The following is a 25,110-nucleotide window of genomic DNA, read 5'->3' on the forward strand; positions in this document are numbered from 1 at the left end:
GGGAGGAATGGAATTCACATTTTTCCGGCTTAACGTACAAATGGCTGTCAAGGAGGCGTTTGAGTACTTGTCTGACATGCTTAGTGTGTTCTTGAAGGGAGCTCGAAAAGATGAGGATGTCATCCAAGTAAACAAACACGAAGATGTTAAGCATATCCCTAAGCACATCGTTTATGAGCGCTTGGAACACAGCCGGGGCGTTGGTCAGGCCGAAGGGCATCACCAAGTATTCGTAGTGACCAGTAGGCGTGTTGAAAGCGGTCTTCCACTCGTCACCGGGTTTGATCCGCACAAGATGGTATGCGTTCCGCAGGTCAAGCTTAGTGAAGACAACTGCTTCCTGGAGCAGCTCAAAGGCTGTGGCCATAAGGGGTAGCGGGTAGCGGTTACGGACAGTTATGGCATTAAGTCCCCGGTAGTCGATGCAAGGACGTAATCCCCCATCTTTTTTGGCCACAAAGAAAAACCCTGCTCCCGCCGGCGAGGTGGATGGACGCATGAGGCCTGCTGCCAGAGCGTCCTTGATGTAGGTATCCATAGCAGCTCGTTCGGGAGGAGATAGGGAAAAGATCCGACCCCTGGGGGGGCAGGTGCCCGGAAACAGGTCGATGGGGCAATCGTAAGGTCTATGGGGTGGTAGTTTGGTGGCCCTCTGTTTGCTAAATACCGGTTTGAGGTCATGGTAACACTCGGGAACTCGGGACAGGTCGATGGATTCTAGAGACTCGGGAGGGGAACTCGGGGAACTTGGGAAGATACAAGTGGCTTGGCACGTAGGACCCCACTGCTTGATAGTGCCCACAGACCAGTCGATGTGAGGGTTATGGCTGTGAAGCCAGGGGTATCCAAGGACGAGAGGGAACTCGGAACACGAGGTCAGATGAAAGTTCATCACTTCCTGGTGTTGGGAAACTGAAAGTCGCAAGGGGGTAGTGACACGAGTGACAAGTCCAGATCCCAAAGGGCTTCCATCCAACGTAGTAACCCTTATGGGGTCACTTAGAGGTTCAGAGGGAACGCCATTCTCCTTCGCCCAGACACCATCCATGAAGTTACCTGCGGCTCCAGAGTCTACCAAGGCTTGAAGGGGAAGCTCGTGGTTGTCCCAGGAAAGGGTAACTGGAATGAGCAGGCGGGAGTTGGATGGATGGGAGGAGGTTATGTTTCCCGTTACAGTCCTCCCAGGCCTGCACGGGAGAGTGCGTTTTCCCTGGAGCCCGGGACACGTGGAGAGGAAATGGCCCGGTTTGCCGCAATATAGACAGCATCGCTCCCTCATCCGGCGGTCTCTCTCAGCCTGGGAGATGCGTCCAACCTGCATGGGTTCCGGTGGAGTCAGCGAGGATAAAGGTGGAGACTCGGAGCTGGGACCGATAGGAGCTAGGGTGAGAGATCTACGGTTGAGCTCTCTCTCTCTCTCAGACGCTGGTCTATGCGTGAAGCCAACTTGATCAGGGACTCGAGGTTGTCTGGTGGTTCCCGAGTGGCCAGTTCATCTTGGATGGTGTCGGAAAGACCCTTCAAAAAGCACACTGTGAGCGCCTCGTCGTTCCAGCCACTCGCTGCTGCCACCGTGTGGAACTGGATGGCATAGTCCATCACGCTGCGCCGACCTTGGCGGAGAGTCAGGAGCTGTTTGGCTGAGTCAGGACCGCTGGTAGGACCTTGAAACACTCGCTTGAATTCTTCAGCAAAGGTAGAGTAGCTGGCACAGCAGGGACTTTGGGCATCCCACACAGCAGTAGCCCAGGCTAGGGCTTTTTCCGACAGCAGGGTGATGATATATGCTATCTTGGACCGGTCGGTGGGAAACGACGAGGGTTGCAGCTCGAAGGAGAGAGAACATTGGGTGAAAAACCCCTTACAAACACTCGGATCACCTGAGAACCGTTGGGGAGGCGGCAGACGAGGTTCAGCCAGGGGGTTAACTGCCACGGGCACTTGAATCTGATGAACTGGAGCAGAAGCGGTTGCAGGAGAAAGTTGATCAGAAATCTGCTTTATGGAAGTCATCATCTCCGACAGAAGTTGAGAATGTCCAGCCAGTAAGGCCTCTTGCTGAACCAGAGCAGCTTCGTGACGTTGGACAGTCCCCTCGTGGTGGGACAGCATGGGAAAAAAGTCCTGGGTACTGGCTGCCTCTGGGTTCATATTAATGGCTCAGTGTTTCTGTCAGGACCCGGTGCGAGAAACAGTCACTAATAAATGGCAGAACCCAGAAGATGAGGCAGACACAGCAGTACTAGAGATGGTGGTTTAATAAAAAAGGAAATCTTCCAAAAATACAAAGAAAATCCACAAAGTGGTAAGAACAGCAAGGGAAAAAACAAACCTCAAAAGACTAATCCAAAAAACACAAGAACAAAACCAGAGAACCTCTGGAAAATCAAACAAGAGAAAATAAATGATCACAACAAGGCTTGGGCTGGGGCTGGGTGCTAACATACAAACACTGAGCAATGAACTAAGGAACACACAGGATTTAAATACTAACAAGGGAATGACTTACAGGTGCAAACAATAATTAGAGCAAGAAAAACAAAAGGTACAAAAAAGGTGCAAGGGGGACATCTAGTGAACAAAACCTGAACAGTCCTGGCCAAAACCTGACAGAACCTATATGCACAGATTAACAGAATAGTTTGTTTAAAACATGCTTTGCAAGAAGAACAATTTCCCTAATAATCATGTTTACATGAACACATCTGAATTCAGGCTACTGATGGGACTTCTGATAAATGCAGAAAATCTCCAATCAAAATAAACATTCTACCACTGTCATGGTTCCACCTGTCACCAGAGGGCGGCAGAGACCGTCCTAGAGACCTTAACGACACTCAGGTGTGTCCTATTTACTCATTATGATTTCCCTGTTAAAAGAGGTGTGTTTTCTGTTGTCCTTTGCAGAAGCTTGAATTATGTAACGTGAGCTTACGTTTCCTGAGTGAGTTTTCGGCTACCGTTTCTCCGTAAAGTATTATGTTATCCTTAACCACTGATTCCTGGTCTGGTCTCTTCTCTGCACCTGGGTCCAACCTCACCATGTCACAGCAAGCTTCTGCCTAAACATGGACCCAGTAGAGATCACCCAGATCAAGAATGTTGTAACCCACCAAGGAGCACTGCTGGGGCGGTAGCAAGAACAAATCTCCCAAATAGCAGAGACCCTCCAGGCACTTACCGACTCCCTCCAACCACAGTCCAACCTCAACCCAGGAGGAGCCAATGCTCAGGTCTCATTGCCCAATGCTACAGGCGTTGCTGTAGTTCCTCCAGGGAATCTGCACCGGGAACCCAAGATCCCAGCCCCCGAGCGGTATGACGGCGACCTGGGAGGATGCAAGGGGTTCCTCATCTCAGTGTTCTCTTGTGTTCGAGCAACAGTCCTCCTCGTTACACACCGATTGGACCATGATCACCTACATCATCTCTCTACTCTCGGGCAAGGCCCCGGCGTGGGCAAAGGCGGTGTGGCAACAGCAGCCACCATCCTGCAGCTCCATAATAGCCTTCACTGCGACGAGTCTTTGACCACCCAGTCGGCGGACGAGAAGCGGCCAGCCGACTGTTCAACATCCGCCTAGGGGCTAGACAAGTGGCTGACTTCGCCATTGAGTTTCGCAGCCTCGCCACGGAGAGTGGGTGGAATACGGAGGCCCTGGTCACCGCTTTTCATCAGGGTTTGTCTAACTCCATCATGAATTAACTGGCCTCTCGGGAACTGGGAGAGGACCTCGAGTCCCTGATTATGCTGGAAATCAGGATCGACAACTGCCTCCGAGAACGTGTGAGACAGCGCCTTTTTGACACCACCCCAGTATCTCGGTTTCCTGAGTACCCCAAGCCCCCCGAACCCAGCATTGAAGAGCCCATGCATCTGAGACGCACACATCTGAGCCCACAGGAGTGTGACAGGCGCATGCGCAAAGGCTGCTGCCTCTACTGCGGAGGCCTCGGCCATCTCCGTGCTACATGCCCAGAGCTGACGGGAAACGCTGGGGCTCGCCAGGACAAGGGGAGACCCTGACGAGCTGTGCAGTTACCCCCAGCTACCCAGTCACCGTCTGTCACTACCCGCAACCCTCCAGTCGGACAACCGTCAGCACCAGATTCAAGCCTTCATGGACTACGGGGCTGCAGATAATTTAATTGATCAAGACTTTGCCAGAGAATTACAATTCCCCTGCATGAAATGTCCCATCCCTCTGCAGATTAAAGCCCTCGATGGCCGCCCCATTGGCTCTGGCCAGGTGGAATATCGGACCAAGCCCATTCTACTGCAAGTTGGGGTGAATCACTCAGATACTCTTAGTTTTCTTTTGATCACAGATCCTGAGAACCCCCTTATCCTAGGGTACCTCTGGCTAGCACTACATAACCCACTACTCTGCTGGTCCACGGGGACCTAATAGACTGGGGTAAGAACTGCCAGACTAAATGTCTAAGACCCCCACCTAGAGCCTTGCCGCGTCCCCCTGCATCCATTGAAGAACCAAGACTTCTCTGCTCTTCCTCCCGAATACTTCGACCTCCGGGAGGCCTTCAGTAAGAGGCAAGCCCTGCTCATGGTCCATACGACTGAGCCATAGAACTCCTACCCGGCTCCACCCCTCCCCAGGGCTGCCTTTACTCCCTCTCCATCCCTGAAGCTGCAGTCATGGACAATTACATCCGGGAGTCGCTGGAGGCAGATTTCATTCGATCCTCAACATCCCCAGCTGATGCAGGGAGAGAAAGAATGGAGGTTTGCATCCCTGCATTGTTTACCGAGGGCTGAACAAGATCACGATTATGAATCATTACCCCCTACCCCTGATGTCCGCCGCCTTGGAGCTGGCCCAATCGGCCCAATTCTTCACCACTGGACCTCCGCAACGCTTACAATCTCCCTCCTTAGAGAGGGAGATGAATGGAAGACTGTCTTTAACTTGTTATGGCTGCAGGGGGCGTATAGAAAAACTGGAAAATATGTGCAAATTTTCAAACGGCCTCTTAATCAATTTTTGCTCTTACAATATGCATATTATTGTTACTATTGGATAGAAAACAGTCTCTAGTTTCTAAAACCGTTTTAATTATTTCTCTAAGTGGAACAGAACTATTTTTACAGCCCATTTCCTATCCGGAAGTGAGATTTCCAAAATCGATGTCGCTCTTCAAGCCCTTGTCTATAAAAGGGCATGTCACTTAGGACTGTAGAAACACGTCATACGCCTTCCTCTGGGTGTCATGCGGAAGTGAGAGAAGAAATCACTTGATTATCTCGTCCTGGGATTGAACACAACCTCTTGGAGTGAGTGTTGCGCAGTTTATTTTTCTTTCTGGGCGCGAAGTAGGACCTGGACTCGGCTCCTGGAAAACACTCTGTAAAGGTGAATATGATCTCTGGCTTCGATTTTATTTGATACATGTCACAATATCATCCTAAAGTATGTTATTTCAATATAGTTTAATTATATTATTGAAATGTATTCTGGACTTTAGACGTGATGCGACGCAAGAATTTTTTCAAGATGGAGAGGTTAGCGTCGCACTGCCAGTGTGCTTGCTAATTCAAGAGGGAAATTGTTCGTTCTGGATCGAAATAAAGACATTTCTGAACAAAGCACCCCTTGGAGAACATTCTGATGGAAGATCAACAAAGATAAGGACCCAATTTGGGATGCTTTTTCATATATCTGTCGAACTGTGCTATGCTACCGTTTGCCTTGAGTCAATGCTGTTGTGATGTTAGCTATTGTAGTAAGCTAATATGACGATATATTGTGTTTTCGCTGTAAAACACTTCAAAAATCGGAAATATTGGCTCTATTCACAAGATCTTTCTCTTTCATTAGCTATCCACCATATATTTCTTTGAAATGTTTTATGATGTGTAATTAGTAGTTGACGTTGGTGTCTGTATTTTCTCTGGCTACTCCCGTGCGATTTCTGACTGTAGCTATGATGGTAGCAGTAATGTAAAACTGATTTATAGCTAAAATATGCACATTTTTTGAACAAAACATAGATTTATTGTGTAACATGTTATAGGACTGTCATCTGAGGTAGTTTTTTCTAGGTTATTTAGGTTGGTTCTAGGTTAGTTAGGTTGGCTTGTGCATGCTACTTGCATCCTACTTGTGCTGTGAAAAATGTCTGTCCTCCTTTTTTATTTGGTGGTGAGCTAACATAAATATATGTGGTGTTTTCTCTGTAAAACATTTAAAAAATCGGACATGTTGGCTGGATTGACAAGATGTTTATCTTTCAAATGCTGTATTGGACTTGTTAATGTGTGAAAGTTAAATATTTAAAAAAAATAGATTTTGAATTTCGCGCCCTGCACTTGAGCTGGATGTTGTCATAGGTGTACCGGCGTCGGGCTGACGTCGGGCTGCAGCCATAACAGGTTAACACCCATAGTGGCCACCATGAGTATTTAGTCATGCCATTCGGATTATTGAACTCACCGGCAGTCTTCCAAGCATTTGTCAATGATACTTTTAGGGATATGTTGAATCGGTTCATCTTTGTTTATCTCAACGACATCCTAATCTTCTCCAAGACCCATCCGGAACACATCCTGTACGTCCGCCAAGTCCTTAGATGCCTCCTACAGAGTCAACTACACATCAATATTGAGAAGTGGGAGTTCCATGTATTTCAAGTCTCTTTCCTGGGCCACATTATCTCTACCGCCGGCATCCAAATGGAACCTGTTAAGGTTAGGGTGGTCACTGACTGGCCCCGTCCCGCCTCACTGAAACAAGTCCAGCGGGTTTAAGTGTCCTCGGTTTGCCAATTTTTACAGGTGTTTTATACACAACTTTGGTGCGGTGGCAGCGCTTCTCACGGCCCTAACCCGCTAGTCCCAGACCCGTTTTAGCTGGACCCGAGAGGCTGACAGGGCATTCATGGAGCTCAAGGGACGTTTCACCTCCGGACCCATTCTCGTTCATCCTGATCTTAATCGTCCCTTCGTGGTAGAGGTGGAAGCCTCGGACACCGGAGCAGGGGCTGTCCTTTCACAGCAGAATGAGGGGGACAGAGACTGCACCCATGTACCTTTTTGTCCAAGCGGTTCTCGCCAGCGGAACACAACTACGTTGTAGGCAACCGGGAGCTCTTGGCAGTCAAGTTGGTCCTTGAGGGGTGGAGACACTGGTTGGAGGGGGCACCTCATCCTTTCGTGATCTGGACGGACCATATGAATTTGGTATCCACTCAAGAAGCCAAGAGGTTGAACGCTCGCCAGGCTAGGTGGGCTCTGTTTTGGCTACACAATATGTAAATTTGCCCATGAAGGACAGCCATCATTATGCACCAATGAGACGGGCAGTGTTCACTTGATTGACAGTCTCTTGGTCCAATGACCACCTACTGTATTGTTCTGAAACATAGCTAGGTAGTTAGCCAATGAGCTGAGCTTAATATGAGTATGTGATGGCCCTTTGTAGGACTAACGGCCATTGTCCTATGGCTGAGTGCAACACGATTCATTCTCCATTAAAAATCCACAGGACGCAGGGGAGTTTATGTTATGCAGCGCTCGTTTCTTCTACAAAGTTTTCTCAAAACTGAAAAAGTACAACATGGCTACTAAGAGTATAAACGCTAAATTGAACTTCAAGTATACACATTTGGATGAGATTATTGCAGAAATTGACCGTGAGAGTGACACGAGGAGTCCTGCGCGCAAGAAAGATTGGAAGGAGAAGGTAACGTTACTTTTAGATCAGTAAGTCAACTATGTTTTTTGCTTCTCGTGCTAATCCAGTTGTTTAAATGGTTGTATTTTAATTTAAGATATTTGTCGTTAATTTCTATATATATACATATATAGTTGAAGTCGGAAGTTTACATACACTTAGGTTGGAGTCATTAAAACTAGTTTTTCAACCACTCCACAACAAACTATAGTTTTGGCAAGTCGGTTACTTTGTGCATGACAGATGTCATTTTTCCAACAATAGTTTACAGACAGATTATTTCACTTATAATTCACTGTATCACAATTCCAGTGGGTCAGAAGTTTACATACACTAAGTTGACTGTGCCTTTAAACAGCTTGAAAAATTCCAGAAAATGATGTCATGGCTTTAGAAGCTTCTGATAGGCTAATTGACATAATTTGAGTCAATTGGAGGTGTACCTGTGGATATATTTCAAGGCCTACCTTCAAACTCAGTGCCTCTTTGCTTGACATCATGGGAAAATCAAAAGAAATCAGCCAAGACCTTAGAAAAACAAATGTAGACCTCCACACATCTGGTTCATCCTTGGGAGCAATTTCCAAATGCCTGAAGGTACCACGTTCATCTGTACAAACCATAGTACGCAAGTATAAACACTCATACCGCTCAGGAAGGAGACACGTTCTGTCTCCTAGAGATGAACGTACTTTGCTGTGAAAAGTGCAAATCAATCCCAGAACAACAGCAAAGGACCTTGTGAAGATGCTGGAGGAAACAGGTACAAAAGTATCTATATCCACAGTAAAACGAGTCCTACTGTATATCGACATAACCTGAAAGGCCGCTCAGCAAGGAAGAAGCCACTGCTCCATAACCGCCATAAAAAGCCGGACTACGGTTTGCAACTGCACATGGGGACAAAGATCGTACTTTTTGGAGAAATGTCCTCTGGTTTGATGAAACAAAAATACAACTGTTTGGCCATAATGACCATCGTTATGTTTGGAGAAAAAAGGGAGATGCTTGCAAGCTGAAGAACACCATCCCAACCGTGAAGCACGGGGGTGGCAGCATCATGTTGTGGGGGTGCTTTGCTGCAGGTGGGACTGGTGCCCTTCACAAAATAGATGGCATCATGAGGAAAGAAAATTATGTGGATATATTGAAGCAACATCTCAAGACATCAGTCAGGAAGTTAAAGCTTGTTCTCAAATGGGTCTTCCAAATAGACAATGACCCCAAGCATACTTCCAAAGTTGTGGCAAAATGGCTTAAGGACAACAAAGTCAAGGTATTGGAGTGTCCATCACAAAGCCCTGACCTCAATCCTATAGAAAATTTGTGGGCAGAACTGAAAAAGTGTGTGCGAGCAAGGAGGCCTAGAAACCTGACTCAGTTACACCATTTCTGTCAGGAGGAATGGGCCAAAATTCACCCAACTTATTGTGGGAAGCTTGAGGAAGGCTACCTCGACACATTTGACCCAAGTTAAACAATTTAAAGGCAATGCTACCAAATACTTACACCAGAGTTCCACCAGGAATGCACAATCCCTCCATCAGTGCTCAGACTGTCCGCAATAGGCTGAGAGGCTGGAGTGAGGGCTTGTAGGCCTTTTGTAAGGCAAATCCTCACCAGACATCACCGGCAACAACGTTGTCTATGGGCACAAACCCACCGTCGCTGGACCAGACAGGACTGGCAAAAGTACTCTTCACTGACGAGTCTCGGTTTTGTCTCACCAGGGGCGATGGTCGGATTCGCGTTTATCGTCGAAGGAATGAGTGTTACACCGAGGCCTGTACTCTGGAGGGGGATCGATTTGGAGGTGGAGGGTCCGTCATGGTCTGGGGCGGTGTGTCACAGCATCATCAGACTGAGCTTGTTGTCATTGCAGGAAATCTCAACGCTGTGCGTTACAGGGAAGACATCCTCCTTCCTCATGTGGTACCCTTCCTGCAGGCTCATCCTGACATGACCCTCCAGCATGACAATGCCACCAGCCATACTGCTCGTTCTGTGAGTGATTTCCTGCAAGACAGGAATGTCAGTGTTCTGCCATGGCCAGCGACGAGCCCGGATCTCAATCCCATTGAACACTTCTGGGACCTGTTGGATCGGAGGGTGAGGGCTAGGGCCATTCCCTCCAGAAATGTCAGGGAACTTGCAGGTGCCTTGGTGGAAGAGTGGGGTAACATCTCACAGCAGGAACTGGCAAATCTGGTGCAGTCCATTAGGAGGAGATGCACTGCAGTACTTAATGCAGCTGGTGGCCACACCAGATACTGACTGTTACTTTTGATTTTGACCCCCCCCTTTGTTCAGGGACACATTATTCCATGTCGGTGGAACTTGTTCAGTTTATGTCTCAGTTCTTGAATCTTGTATTGTTCATACAAATATTTACACATGTTAAGTTTGCTGAAAATAAATGCAGTTGACAGTGAGAGGACATTTCTTTTTTTGCCGAGTTTATAATATATAGATCTGAGGCATACAATGTATTAGTATAGCCTGTGTATGTTATGTTTGCTATGACATGCTGTGGCTGTGGTTTTTGAGAGTCTTGGTCTACATATTTCATTATAGTGATTATGTTACCCATACTCTATAATATATATATGTTTATAGATATGTGTTGTGTATTTGATGTATTGATTAAGTAATAGTAAACTTGGGTTCTAACAGATGTATTTTTTATCCTCAATAGTGGTAGAGACTCCTCCATCCCCCACTCATTCAAATGTATGACCTGGATCCTCCTGTCTGACCCCTTTGCTGTCTCTGGCTCCACACCCACCCCCGCCCGGCCATCTAGAGGTGTGAAGGTTAGTACCTTTCATACATTTGGGCTCGAGGGACACCTGGGAGACTTGATACAAAATATTATGTAGATCTCTCATTCTTGAATGCATGAGTCTGAAACTTTGCACACATACTGCTGCCCTCTTGTGGACAACATCTAAATTACACCCAGCTTCCTATGTCAATGTACGGCCTTGTTTAGCAATTCAAAGATGATGCAACAAAATTAAAAATATAAAAAGCATGTTTTTTTGTTTATTTTATATTTTACCAGATCTAATGTGTTATATTCTCCTACATTAATTTCACATCTCCACAAATTTTAAAGTGTTTCCTTTTAAATAGTATCAAGAACATGCATATCCCTGCTTCAGGTCCTGAGCTATGTCATTTTAGGCAGAAATTGAGATGAAGGGTCCAATCCTTAAGCAGATCAAATACACCACTGGAATGCCTATTAAGCTGCTTACAAATCCTAATAATTCTAAATATTGCTTAGAAAAACAGGTGTTTCAATTGGCGTATGCTTACTTTGATTTTGACTTTACGCCAATTAAGATAAGCAGAGTAAGATGTTTTCATACTCGGCTTACTAATCAGTTTAATATCGAATTACTAGTGTGTATGTATGTACTCAATATATTTAAGCAGTCCTTCAGGGATGTAGGCCCTAGGGAGACGTCATCATGCTTTGCAGGCTCTCATAAGTTGTTGATGGAATGTGCTGACACATATACTGTAGTAGTGATTTTTTTTTGCTGAAACTAGCAGATTCACACTTGATTCATGTATTGCCGTGTGGTGTTCAGTCATTTGCAAATACATGACACAGCAGCATACATGAAAATAGCAAGAGACAGATACAGAAAACTGCAGAGTAACCACTATGCTTTGACATACAGTACACACATCCCAACAACAGGTTTGACTTGGAGCAGAGCATGCATGAAGCAGGGAACACTTCCAAGCCATTGCCAGACCTACCCCAGCCAGGGGTAACAGTGAGGGGGTGACAGAAGGGGTAACAGGAGGTAGGTGGGGGTCTAGTATTACCTTGGTCAGGTTGCTGAGGGCTAGGTACTGTGCAGACAGCTGGGACACACGGTGGACGAAGCCCTTCCCTGCAGCCTGGCCCTCCCAGAGCCGGTGGGCCCTCTCCCTCAGCTTGCCCAGCTCAGCCTCACGACATGACAGCTCCTCCAACACACACTGGGGGGTGAGGACCGGAGGACCACAGGACCGGAGGGGGAAGTCCGGGGAGGTAGAAGGAAAGGGTATGGTGGTTGAGGGTTGGGGCGGTAGACGTTTGTGGTAGAGGGAAGGGGAAAAATGTAGGGAGGATTTGTTGGTTGAGGTAGGAGGCATGGAGGGATTGGGGTACACCAGGGGCCCACAGGGTAGGGGTAGGAAGGGGGACACATGCCACATCACAGAGACAGAGAAATATTAACATACAGGGATAAGACAAGGGGAAAACCACAACATCTTAAATAGCATCCACAACATCTCTTGATGTTCTTTTTTAAAAGGACCATGGTTCGTCAGGTAGATACAACAAAACATAACAGGGGGAGAGGAGTCAAGGCTGAAGGATGCTGAGAGAAGGGGAAAGTATGATAGAGGGAGGGGGTATTGGTAGCGTAGGGATCAGACAAACAGATTGTATTGTATTGTACAGTAGAGCTTCGGGGAGATGTTATTGACAAAAGGCAGGCGAGAAACAAAAGCGCTACAACAGGCGACAGATTAAATACAAAAATAGCAACAACGATAAGGGGCAGAGCGTTCAGATGCGCTTGATATTTGTTATTTCCTTTGTCAGGTTCATCTTTCCTACTGTCTCTCTTTTTTTTGTCTGGGCGAGCCGTGGCTAGGGCTGTTATCGTATCCTGAAAGGGGCTTTTTAGCCGCGCAGAATAAATAGGAAATTAATTAGATTTTGGATTTATCCTCAGACTATTGTGTCAAAATGCTGCTCTAATCTGATCCAGCGGTGGTTGACAAATGTAATTATAGGTCCCAGTATGCTCTAAATTGATTTCAGACTTACTTAAGGGACATAATGTAGCTTAGGTATAACTACATCCATCTTCTCTCCCAACTGAATCCAGTCAGTTATATCACTAAATAAACTGTACTGACAGAAAGCATGAGCCTAATAAACAATAAAGACACAATAACACACACTGAACTGAGTCCATAAAGAAATAAACTAGACTAGGTGTATGCTGCTCTATTAGGTTTTATGTAACTGGCCACCATTGTTGTGTGTTATTAGTTTTGGTACCCGTCTGTAAGTTAGGGGAAGGGAGGCACTAGGTGGTTCTGAGGACTGGCAGGAAGAGGTGTTTGATGTTGAGAGTGGAGGTAAGGAGTCATGGTAGCAGTACTACATAGAGTAACAAAGACTATTTTGTCCACTTAGAAGGGTCCCTAACATGCATGCTACAACCCATTATGCCCATCTGAGAAGGGTACCTACTTTCTAAAGATTGTATTACAAGTTTCATATTAAACATCCCATGGCTTTCCAATACAATGTGACCCACTCCCCAAAAATGGACTGTAACTGTGTGGTCAATTTGGCAGAACCAGGAAGGGGTAGGGGGTGTACCTGTAACTTGCTAAGCTCCTGTCTCTTGGCCGGAAGGTCATGTAGTCGAGCGCTGCTCTCCTGTACTATGACCTCAGTGCTGTTCAGCCAATCCTGGAGCGGCTCAGTGCTGACCTCAAAGTCTCTCATCTGAGACTGCAGGTTCTGACAGCGTCACATTTATAGATACAGTCAGTCATCTGTCAATAAACAGCTATACACACACACACCACACACACACACACACACACACACACACACACACACACACACACACACACACACACACACACACACACACACACACACACACACACACACACACACACACACACACACACACACACACACACACTATTCACCTTTAGCGCAGTCTCTCTCATCTGAAGGTTGGTCATGAGGCTCTTCCAGTCGTCTCTGGCGTTAGCCACCTTGGCCTTGACCCCCTCTTCTCTGTCTTTAGGCACAACAGCCATGAGCAGCTCTCCACTGGTCCCCACTGCACTCAGTCTGGCCTGGCCATGCTCCCTGTCATTCAGGAACTCCTACAGACACAAAGAGAGCAAGAGAAGGAGAGAAAAGGGGGAGTTAGAATTTAAAATGAATAATTACAATGGATAGAAGATGCTTATCATCTAATTGCGTCATCATCAATACACCCACTAATTAGGTGGAACAATATACTGTAATAAAACACTGGCTAATGCACAGAGCACAGAAACTACTAGCTAATCAACATAAATGTTCTAATTATTCATTTTTTATTGGCAGCAGAAATAGGGGGCGGGGTCAGACCCAGGGAGGTGATCAGAGATGAGAGGACTCAGTGAGTCTGAACGGCGTGGGTTTGACGCGACCCCCCCACCCCCTCCCTCCCGTTAGCCGTTCTCCTCAGCTAGTAGCCCCCCTGCCCCTCAGCAGCACCTCCTCCCTGAGAGCTGAGCCGGTGACAGCGACACAGCAGGGACCGCTCCACCATCTGTGCAGTTAGCACATCACACACACTTCAGCCACAGCACGCTCCCACACACACACACATGCACACACACGCTTTCTCTCCTTTCACTCTCTCTCATTTTCTATTTTTGCTTGTCTCTCTCTCTCTCTCTCCCTCTGTATCGCCCCTCTCACTCACACTTCATCTCTGTGTTTCTCTCTCCCTGCCAATGTAATGGTATAGCACCAATTAAGCATGACACAATGCAGTGTTGGCGTCTACCCCCTCTACCCCTCACGCTGGCCCTCCTAGAGGTCAGCCATGTGGAAACATTGTTCCACATTCCCCACCAAGTCAATAATAAATAATACATGACTGATCCCATATTCCTTTCAACATCCCCTTTACAGACCCTTTCACCCACAGACCTCTGGAAATAGAACCCAAAATCTCTAGAAATATACCCTCTACCATCCCCTCTTACCCAGAGCTCTAGAAATATGCCCTCTGCCATCCCCTCTCACCCAGAGATCTAGAAATATACCCTCTACCATCCCCTCTCACCCAGAGCTCTAGAAATATACCCTCTACCATCCCCTCTTACCCAGAGCTCTAGAAATATGCCCTCTGCCATCCCCTCTCACCCAGAGCTCTAGAAATATACCCTCTACCATCCCCTCTTACCCAGAGCTCTAGAAATATACCATCTACCGTCCCCTCTCACCCAGAGCTCTAGAAATATACTCTCTACCATCCCCTCTCACCCAGAACTCTAGAAATATATCCTCTACCATCCCCTCTCACCCAAAACTCTAGAAATATATCCTCTACCATCACCTCTCACCCAGAGCTCTAGAAATATACCCTCTACCATCCCCTCTCACCCAAAACTCTAGAAATATATCCTCTACCATCACCTCTCACCCAGAGCTCTAGAAATATACCCTCTACCATCCCCTCTCACCCAAAACTCTAGAAATATACCCTCTACCATCCCCTCTCACCCAGAACTCTAGAAATACACCCTCTACCATCCCCTCTCACCCAGAACTCTAGAAATATATCCTCTACCATCCCCTCTCACCCAGAGCTCTAGAAATATATCCTCTACCATCCCCTCTCACCCAGAGCTCTAGAAATATACCCTCTACCATCCCCTCTTACCCAGAGCTCTAGAAATATATCCTCTACCATCCCCTCTCACCCAGAGCTCTAGAAATATATCCTCTACCATCCCTTCTTACCCAGAGCTCTGGAAATACACATACAGAAAGTTTATGTGTACTCCAGGACAAGAAAAATATAAATGCAAAGTAATTTCCTCCAACATTCCCAAATTCCTTGCAATGTGCCCTTTCTCAGCCTGGGAGAATCCTTGATCTTTGTTGTGTTACTGTCTCACCTGCGGAGAGTTGAGGTCTGTGAGTTAATTACCTGACAGGAGTGGTGTTATCTAGCTTGATGGACATGGCCATGTCCCTGACTCACTGACTGGCCCCAGGGACCTCTAAAGAGCCTGTCACACTGTCACGCCTGCCAGCTTCAGAGACATCAAGAGAGAGGGGGTAGCGAGAGAGATAAAGAGATAAATAAAGAGAGAGGCATATATATTTGGATAGATAGATAGATAGATAGATAGATAGATAGATAGATAGATAGATAGATAGATAGAGAGAGAGAGAGAGAGAGACCTGCTGTGAAGCTTTCACTCAAGCCCCTTGGCCCTGAGCCCAGCTCCAGCACCTCCAGCCCACACCAGACCCAGCCCCTCAGCCAAGCCTGCCAGAGGACACTCTACAGCGGGCAAACTGAGGGGGGACACCCCCCTGACCACTCACTATGGAAGTATGAGATTCGGTGTTTTGCTAATTATGTATTCTGATAGAGGTAATTTACTGTATATTAGAAGTAATTAAAGGTCCGTAAAGGATGAAACATCTCACCTGTATCCTCAGTAGGCCAGTGGAGGCCTCAGTGACACTCTGGGGGATGTCGAAACACTTGGCCGTGCTGATCTTAGCGTTGACCAGCCACTGTTGGAAGTCCCTGAGGGCTGCTCTGAACCTCTGCTCCAGCAGACGCTCCTTATTCTGGCACTCTCTGGATGCACGCAGACTCAGACTGAAGGAGAGAGAGAGAGATGGATGGATAGATGGAGAGATAGAGAGATGGATGGAGAGATGGAGAGATAGAGAGATGGATGGATAGATGGAGAGATAGAGAGATGGATGGATAGATGGAGAGATAGAGAGAGAATCACAAGGTTGCCATAATATACCTAACAACAATGAACAGAAGGGAAAGTGACAACAAAGCTATATGTTTCCTTACATCCTGTATATAACATACGTAGCATACGTAGATATGATCATGTTTGTAATGATGAAGGGAGACAGAGGGAGAAGGCAGATGGAGGAATGGAGAAGTGGTTGAAGTGGAAGGTATGACTTGGGGGGGCGGGGGGAGAAGAGTGAGTGGGGGATGGGGTGACGGGGGTTGACGGAGGGGGTTGAGAGAGCATATGTGGGGGTTAGGGTTCAGAGGAGGAGGAAGAAGAAGGGAGTACAGATAGGTTGGTGTAGAGTTACCATACATAAAGGGGTTTGAGATGAAGGGGAGGCCAGAGGGTGACAATGTGTTAGGTGGAGAAAGAGGGATGGAGGTGGATGCAAGGAGAATATTGATGAATGAATGAGACAGGACCAGATAGAGAGGGCAGCGTGTGAAGGAAAGGGGCAGACATGGAGGGAGGGATGGAGGATGAGAGGGAGGAGAGGAGATAGAGAACAAGGTGAGAAGACATATGTTTCAATGACAGGTACTATCCAAGGGAGGGGGGGGGGGGGGGCGTGAGAAACTGACAACATGGCACACACACACACACCCTTGAGTGTTAATGGTGCTTGAGGCTAGAGGGGGTATTCACAGTGGGAATGAACATGTGTGTAGGAAGCACTTTTAACTGCTGTGACAGACGAAATTTGAAGAGAAACGTAGGAGGGCAAAGGAGGAGGGCTGCCCTCTCCCTCGCTTTCTCTCTCAGTCCACAACACTTAATGCAAACAGCACAGATGCTAAGTCTGTGGAAGCTTAGCCTTCAACCTAGAGAAAGGGTTGTCCTTATGACAAGTTCACCTCAACTACCTCTGAATAGACTTGACTCAAGGATCATCCAGCCATAAACGATCTCTTTGTTTTAGTTATGACCCAGACAGATATTGCTCTGTGTTACATACATTCAAGTCTAAGGCATTACATTCAAGTAAACAAGCTAAGGCATATAGAACAAACAGAAGTATTATGTAAATACAAGTTAATTAATTCATCATGTTATTGGAATTCCTAAAGTCTTGTTTTTTCTCTGAACAGCATCACGTGATATGTTTATCAACAAGAGATAAACGGGTGCAGGCATACATATAGACTCAATAACAGGCAATCACACATCCGTCAATATACACAAGCATGCAATGTATCTGCATGGAAATAAGACAGCATGAATGAGCTTTTCTTTCCTCGACAGCACAGTTAGTCTAGCATAAAATGAAACCGGGAAACAACACCAAAACAAAAACACAGAGAGAGGAGGAGAGGAAAGGAGGATGGAGGTCTCCTAGCAACCGGTGCCTCTGTCTCGCTTGTCCCTTGTTCCCTGTCACCTTTAACCCGTTACAACACACACACATTACTGTACTGCTGGAGACTTCAGTTTAGACACCATTATACACTGACACATGCATACCCACACACATGATAACATACACACTATACACACACGCACACAGGGTTTTTGTGTTGTAGATATGTGGTAGTAGAGTAGTGGCCAGAGGGCACACACTTAATGTGTTGTGAAATCTGTTGTGAAATATATTGTATTTTGCTGGACCCAAGGAAGAATAGCTGCTGCCTTGGATTAGGGATAATAAATAAATACAAGTACACACACACCTACCTGTTGTGTTGTTTGATGAGAGCAGTGACCCTGTCTGAGTGGGGTCCCAGGTCTCTGGAGTAGCGGACCAGGTCATTGAGTTGAGCCTTCAGCCTGTCCGCCATGGGCTCAGCACTCAGCAAGCCCTCCAGTATCTCCTGAAAACATACAGACCCAGAGAGAGAACACCAAGCTCAGCTCAGCTCAGTGTGTTCTGTGTGTCAGAGTGTGTCAAGGCCAGGCAGATCTGCGGATGGTCGGATCTGCATAACACTAGTCACCACACACACACACACACACTTCCATTCACTCCTTAGTGTGCTCCTTCTCAGTCCTCAGGCACTGTTGGTACAATAGCATTTCTGTTCTTCAGGGCGCATGGCCGTTGCAGGCAGGAAGGAGCCTGGATAAAGCTCTCCTCTCCCGCTCTCCTCGACATGCCTCACATTCTGCACTCACACAGTCATGATTATTTCACTCCTCCCATAAAAATATGAAAATGCCTCGCTCTCTCACTCCTCCACTGAACACTCCCCTCCTCCCTCCCTGCCTCTTTTCCCACTCCTCTCGCTCTCTCACTCCTTCTCTCTGCCTGACAACCTCTCTCTCTCTCTCTCTCTCTCTCTCTCTCTCTCTCTCTCTCTCTCTCTCTCTCTCTCTCTCTCTCTCTCTCTCTCTCTCTCTCTCTCTCACACTCTCAAGTTCTACTCACATTGCTTAGACTCCCAGTTCTCTCAGGATTCTGTCTCTGTCCCTCCCTCTCTCCTCCGCTTGCCTGTGCGCTCTCACTTTCTCTCTCTAAACTCGTTGCTCTCCTCCCCTCTGCATCCTTATTGATCTAGTTCTCACTCTCTCTCTTTGCCTGTTACTCCCTCTCTTTCTAGCCTCTAATTCTCCCTGCTCCCTCACTTCACTGTTTTTCTCTTTCACGCTCGCTCTCTCCTTCCTCCCTCTCCCCCCGGTGGAATTCAGCTGTCAGCTCGTGCAGATGCAGGAGAGCTCACACAAACTGATAACATAAACAAGGCTGGATACAGGAAACGGGGAAGAGGAGGAGAAAAATAAAAGAGGGAGGACTTCTCCTTCTCTTCCAAAACAGCCCCCAATCAAGATCGTCAAAGAAATGACAAAAGGGACAATCGGAGAAAATCAAGGCGACTAACATTCCAATGCTAAGCCATGGAGTCCTTGACATAACAGAGAGAAAACTCTAAACATCCTGTGCTTGTTGTAAATCACAGGACAGGGAAGGGGGAAGTAGGAAACACATCCATAGAAACACACGGGGACTAGACTGAGTCCCTCAGCAGCAGGAAAACACATTACTCCTACTGCTGGAGACTTCAGTTTAGACACGTTTATATACAGAGAATGACCGAGAGAGAGAGAGAATACAAATGTCAGAGAGAATACAGAAAAAAGAGAGAAAAATGGAGAAAGAGAAGGGAGGGGGTGAGAGGGGCGCTGGAGAAATTAAGAGATGTAAAGAGAGTGACAGAAACAGAGAGAGAGAGAGAGAGAAAGAGAGAGAGATAGAGAGGGGATTGTAGCTGTCACTCCTAAGTCGTCACATTTACACATTTCATCTGTTTTATGTCTGGATTTACAAATCAAATGGATAATTACTGACAGAGAAATAATGTGTGTGTGTGTACAGTATGTGTGTGACAACATCGATCAGACTTTCTCTGCCAGCTTTACTGAAAACATTTTCTCACAGCACTAGACAGAGCAAACACGGCTTTGCATTACTTATTGAATAAGGCCCCATCATTATCATTGTTATCATCATCATAGCTCCACCTTGAAGAGCCTTGATCTACACTACAGTATACCTTTTAACACAGCCCTTACCTTAGCCTGCTGCCACCCCTCCACTGCCTCCTCCCCACTGCTCCTTCCCTCCGCTCTGCTCAGCTCCTGGCTCCACCCCTTTAGCCGCCCATCAAGCTCCCTAAGCTCCTCCTCCATCCTGGCGGTCAGACGCTCGTACTCCTGCTCCTGCTCTGTTGCCGTGGTGAGGGCCCTTTCCAGGCCGTCGCGGGCTCTCAGGGCGGCCCCCTCCCACTGCTCCAGAGCCTGGGCTAGCGCCCCTAGCTGGCGGTCCATGGCCTCACACCCTCCAGCCGCTGTGTGTTCAGCTGTGGCTCCACTGCTCCGACGCACGCGACTGAGACGATCACGGCCCTCCAGCAACCGACACTCCACCCGCTCCTGATTACGTGAAGGGAAGGAGGGAGGGGGTGGAGGGATGGAGGGAGGGGGTGGAGGGATGGAGGGAGGGAGGTGGAGGGAAGGAGGGAGGGGGGTGGAGGGATGGAGGGAGGGGGGTGGAGGGATGGAGGGAGGGGGATGGAGGGGACGGAGGGGTGGAGGGAGTGGGATGGAGGGAGCGGGGTGGAGGGATAGAGGGACGGGGATGGAGGGATGCAGGGAGGGGGGTGGAGGGATGGGGAGGGTGGGGGGGTGGAGGGGTGGAGGGAGGGGGGTGGAGGGATGGAGGGGTGGAGGGAGGGGGGTGGAGGGATGGAGGAAGGGGGGTGGAGGGATGGAGGGAGGGGGTGGAGGGAGGGGGTGGAGGGATGGAGGGGTAGAGGGAGGGGGGTGGAGGGATGGAGGGATGGAGGGAGGGGGGTGGAGGGATGGAGGGAGAAGAACAAAAGTTGCTACGGTAACTGCCACTGCTGTCGCAAACGTCTTTGATTCTAATGCTGATTCTATTTAAGGCAGCCTGTAGGGTAGGGCTTTTTCCTCCTTATATACAGTGGGGAGAACAAGTATTTGATACACTGCCGATTTTGCAGGTTTTCCTACTTACAAAGCATGTAGAGGTCTGTAATTTTTATCATAGGTACACTTCAACTGTGAGAGACAGAATCTAAAACAAAAATCCAGAAAATCACATTGTATGATTTTTAAGTAATTAATTTGCATTTTATTGCATGACATAAGTATTTGATCACCTACCAACCAGTAAGAATTCCGGCTCTCACAGACCTGTTAGTTTTTCTTTAAGAAGCCCTCCTGTTCTCCACTCATTACCTGTATTAACTGCACCTGTTTGAACTCGTTACCTGTATAAAAGACACCTGTCCACACACTCAATCAAACAGACTCCAACCTCTCCACAATGGCCAAGACCAGAGAGCTGTGTAAGGACATCAGGGATAAAATTGTAGACCTACACAAGGCTGGGATGGGCTACAGGACAATAGGCAAGCAGCTTGGTGAGAAGGCAACAACTGTTGGCGCAATTATTAGAAAATGGAAGAAGTTCAAGATGACGGTCAATCACCCTCGGTCTGGGGCTCCATGCAAGATCTCACCTCGTGGGGCATCAATGATCATGAGGAAGGTGAGGGATCAGCCCAGAACTACACGGCAGGACCTGGTCAATGACCGGAAGAGAGCTGGGACCACAGTCTCAAAGAAAACCATTAGTAACACACTACGCCGTCATGGATTAAAATCCTGCAGCGCACGCAAGGTCCCCCTGCTCAAGCCAGCGCATGTCCAGGCCCGTCTGAAGTTTGCCAATGACGATCTGGATGATCCAGAGGAGGAATGGGAGAAGGTCATGTGGTCTGATGAGACAAAAATTGAGCTTTTTGGTCTAAACTCCACTCGCCGTGTTTGGAGGAAGAAGAAGGATGAGTACAACCCCAAGAACACCATCCCAACCGTGAAGCATGGAGGTGGAAACATCATTCTTTGGGGATGCTTTTCTGCAAAGGGGACAGGACGACTCTACCGTATTGAGTGGAGGATGGATGGGGCCATGTATCGCGAGATCTTGGCCAACAACCTCCTACCCTCAGTAAGAGCATTGAAGATGGGTCGTGGCTGGATCTTCCAGCATGACAACGACCCGAAACACACAGCCAGGGCAACTAAGGAGTGGCTCCGTAAGAAGCATCTCAAGGTCCTGGAGTGGCCTATCCAGTCTCCAGACCTGAACCCAATAGAAAATCTTTGGAGGGAGCTGAAAGTCCGTATTGCCCAGCGACAGCCCCGAAACCTGAAAGATCTGGAGAAGGTCTGTATGGAGGAGTGGGCCAAAATCCCTGCTGCAGTGTGTGCAAACCTGGTCAAGAACTACAGGAAACGTATGATCTCTGTAATTGCAAACAAAGGTTTCTGTACCAAATATTAAGTTCTGCTTTTCTGATGTATCAAATACTTATGTCATGCAATAAAATGCAAATTAATTACTTAAAAATCATACAATGTGATTTTCTGGATTTTTGTTTTAGATTCCGACTCTCACAGTAGAAGTGTACCTATGATAAAAATGACAGACCTCTACGTGCTTTGTAAGTAGGAAAACCTGCAAAATCGGCAGTGTATCAAATACTTGTTCTCCCCACTGTACCTTACTCTCTCTCTCCTCCCTCGCTGTATCTTCTCACTCATATTATTTCCTTTTCTCCCTCGTATTTTTCCCTCCTTTCCAGCTCCCATTTTCTTCTTCTGCTCTCTCTACCACTCACTCACTCGCCCCTTTTCTCTCTCTTCATTTTTTCTCTCTCTCTCCTCTTTTCTCTCTCTTCATTTTTCTCTCTCTCCCCTTTTCTCTCTCTTCATTTTTCTCTCTCTCTCCCCTTTTCTCTCTCTTCATTTTTCTCTCTCTCCCCTTTTCTCTCTCTTCATTTTTCTCTCTCTCTCCCCTTTTCTCTCTCTTCATTTTTTCTCTCTCTCTCCTCTTTTCTCTCTCTCTCTCCCCTTTTCTCTCTCTTCATTTTTCTCTCTCTCCCCCTCTCTCTTGCTCAGATTGGAGTGGTATGGCTGGAGAGGCAGAGAGTGTGAAAAGCTAACACTTTAGTGTGATAGCAGCAACCTGATGGAGGGAATAGAAGAGGAGAGCCACATTCAGGCGCCAACGGGGAGAAATTATCACTTTGAGTGCTCACACAAATAGAAATGCAGCAGTTACTGTGTATACAGTATAGGGACCTACATGCATTTATATTTCTGTTTTCATTAAAAACTCACTCACTCACACACACACACACACACACACACACACACACACACACACACACACACACACACACACACACACACACACACACACACACACACACACACACACACACACACACACACACACACACACACACACACACACACACACACACACACACACTTATAATGTGATCATTGAGACCCAGTGTGTGAATAAAAATGCAAATCAATATGTTCGCACACATTTTTTCGCCTCTGTAATTGCAGAAGGAAGGATCGACTAACAGGGGAAAATGTGAACAGCAATTCTCTTGTTCCTTTTCACAGAATATTTGAACAATTGAGCCGTCAGAAATGTGTGGCGTACGAAATAGAATATGTCTCACTTGATGTATTTAACGAACTCCGCTCTAATGTATCAATAGCTTTGGATGAGAGGCTCTGTTTAATGAGTAAATTAACATGTAGACATTCTATGACAAGAAGCACAAGGTTGTCTAGAGAGATTTATGTATTTACATTTATGTAGTTCTGTCCTTGAGTTGATCTTGTCTGTTAACGTACTACATTATGCTCTATATTTGTGTGGACCCCAGAAAGAGTAGCTGCTGCTATCGCCACAGCTACTGGGGATCCTAATAAAATACCAAATACTAAAAGCTTAGCTAGTGGAGGTGATGAGTAAGGGAAGTAAAGTGGCTAGGGGTTGATTTAGGACCAGGGTATCGTGTATTCTGGAGTCCTCTTACCCGCACTTCTGATAGCCTCCTCTGTAAAGAGATGGAGTCTCCCAATGTATCAGACCAGCGCTGTAGTTCCTCTCCTGCTGACATCAGCCAATCAGTGAGCTCCCTCACAGTCTTCAGGTACTGCTGGTGTTCCCTGACCACGCCCTCTGATAGTCTCACTCTCTCCTAAAGGATAGGGACAGTCACAAACATCAATCATCTTAAAACTGCGCTGTTTTCACTTTGGAAAAAATCGTGCCCAAATTAAACGGCCTCGTACTCTTTTCTAGATCATACAATATGCATATTATTACTACTATTGGATAGAAAACACTCTCAAGTTTCTAAAACTGTTTGAATTATATCTGTGAGTAAAACAGAACTAATTTTGCAGCAAACTTCCATACAGGAAGTGAAAAATCTGAAAACGAGGCTCTGTTTCAGGGCCTGCCTATTCAACTGGCTTTTATTTATCGATATGCATGCACTTCATACGCCTTCCACTAGATGTCAACAGGCAGTGGAAGGTGGAATGGGGTGTCTAGCTTGATCTGAGGCCGAACAAGAGCTTTTGGAGTGACAGGTCCGGAATTTTATTTGTCTTCCAAGGCGCGCGGAGGAGCTCGACATTGTCTTCTGAAAAGCGTTCGGTTTACACGGTGAATATCTCCGGCTCTGATTTTATTTGATACATATGATAATAACATCATAAAGTAGGTTTTTTCAACCGAGTTTTATCAGTTTATCCAACGTTTATTGGGACTTTTGGAGTTTTCCGTTCTTTGCGTCAAGAGAGGATGGGAATGTTAGCAACCTTGGCTAGCATTGTGGCGCGAATTCGACAGAAGAAATGGACATTCTAAAACCAAACAACGATTTATTCTGGACCAAGGACTCATTGTACAACATTCTGATGGAAGCTCAGCAAAAGTAAGAAAACATTTATGATGTTATTTTGTATTTCTGTGTAAGATGTTGACTCCTATTCTCCGCCGTTTTGGTGAGCGCTGTCTCACAATAACGCAAGCTGTATGTTATGGTAAAGTTATTTTTTTAAATCTAACACAGCGGTTGCATTAAGAACCAGTGTATCTTTCATTTGCCATACAACAAGTATTTTTATGTAAAGTTTATGATGAGTTCTTTGGTCAGATTAGGTGAGTGTCCAAAATATCTCCGGAGATTCTGGTGAATCGATGCTACGTATTCACAATGTATAATCAGGATTTGTAGCTATAAATATGCACATTTTTGAACAAAACATAATTGTATTGTATAACATGATGTTATAAGACTGTCATCTGATGAATTTGTTCAAGGTTAGTGATTAATTTTATCTCTATTTTGTCGGTTGTGTGCAAGCTATTTTTGCGGGGAGTAAATTGCGTTGTGTGTTTGGCTACTGTAGTGAGCTAATAGAAATATATATTGTGTTTTCGCTGTAAAACACTTAAAAAATCGGAAATATTGGCTGG

At 46.6% G+C, this 25,110-nt stretch overlaps 1 protein-coding gene across 1 annotated transcript in view; it reads right to left on the reverse strand.

The window, feature by feature from the left end:
* Positions 1-25,110, reverse strand: part of syne1a (spectrin repeat containing, nuclear envelope 1a) — a 223,310-nt gene that overhangs the window by 117,458 nt on the left and 80,742 nt on the right. The window contains exons 53-59 of the mRNA XM_071413100.1: positions 23,657-23,821; positions 19,797-20,156; positions 17,964-18,100; positions 15,955-16,132; positions 13,437-13,619; positions 13,096-13,239; positions 11,535-11,690 (exon numbers count right to left, since the gene is read on the reverse strand). Of these exons, the coding sequence (XP_071269201.1) occupies positions 11,535-11,690; positions 13,096-13,239; positions 13,437-13,619; positions 15,955-16,132; positions 17,964-18,100; positions 19,797-20,156; positions 23,657-23,821 (1,323 nt within the window). The remainder of the gene's footprint in view (positions 1-11,534; positions 11,691-13,095; positions 13,240-13,436; positions 13,620-15,954; positions 16,133-17,963; positions 18,101-19,796; positions 20,157-23,656; positions 23,822-25,110) is intronic.

Source organism: Salvelinus alpinus, chromosome 8 (assembly GCF_045679555.1).
Source record: "Salvelinus alpinus chromosome 8, SLU_Salpinus.1, whole genome shotgun sequence".
In the NCBI taxonomy this organism is placed as follows: domain Eukaryota; kingdom Metazoa; phylum Chordata; class Actinopteri; order Salmoniformes; family Salmonidae; genus Salvelinus; species Salvelinus alpinus.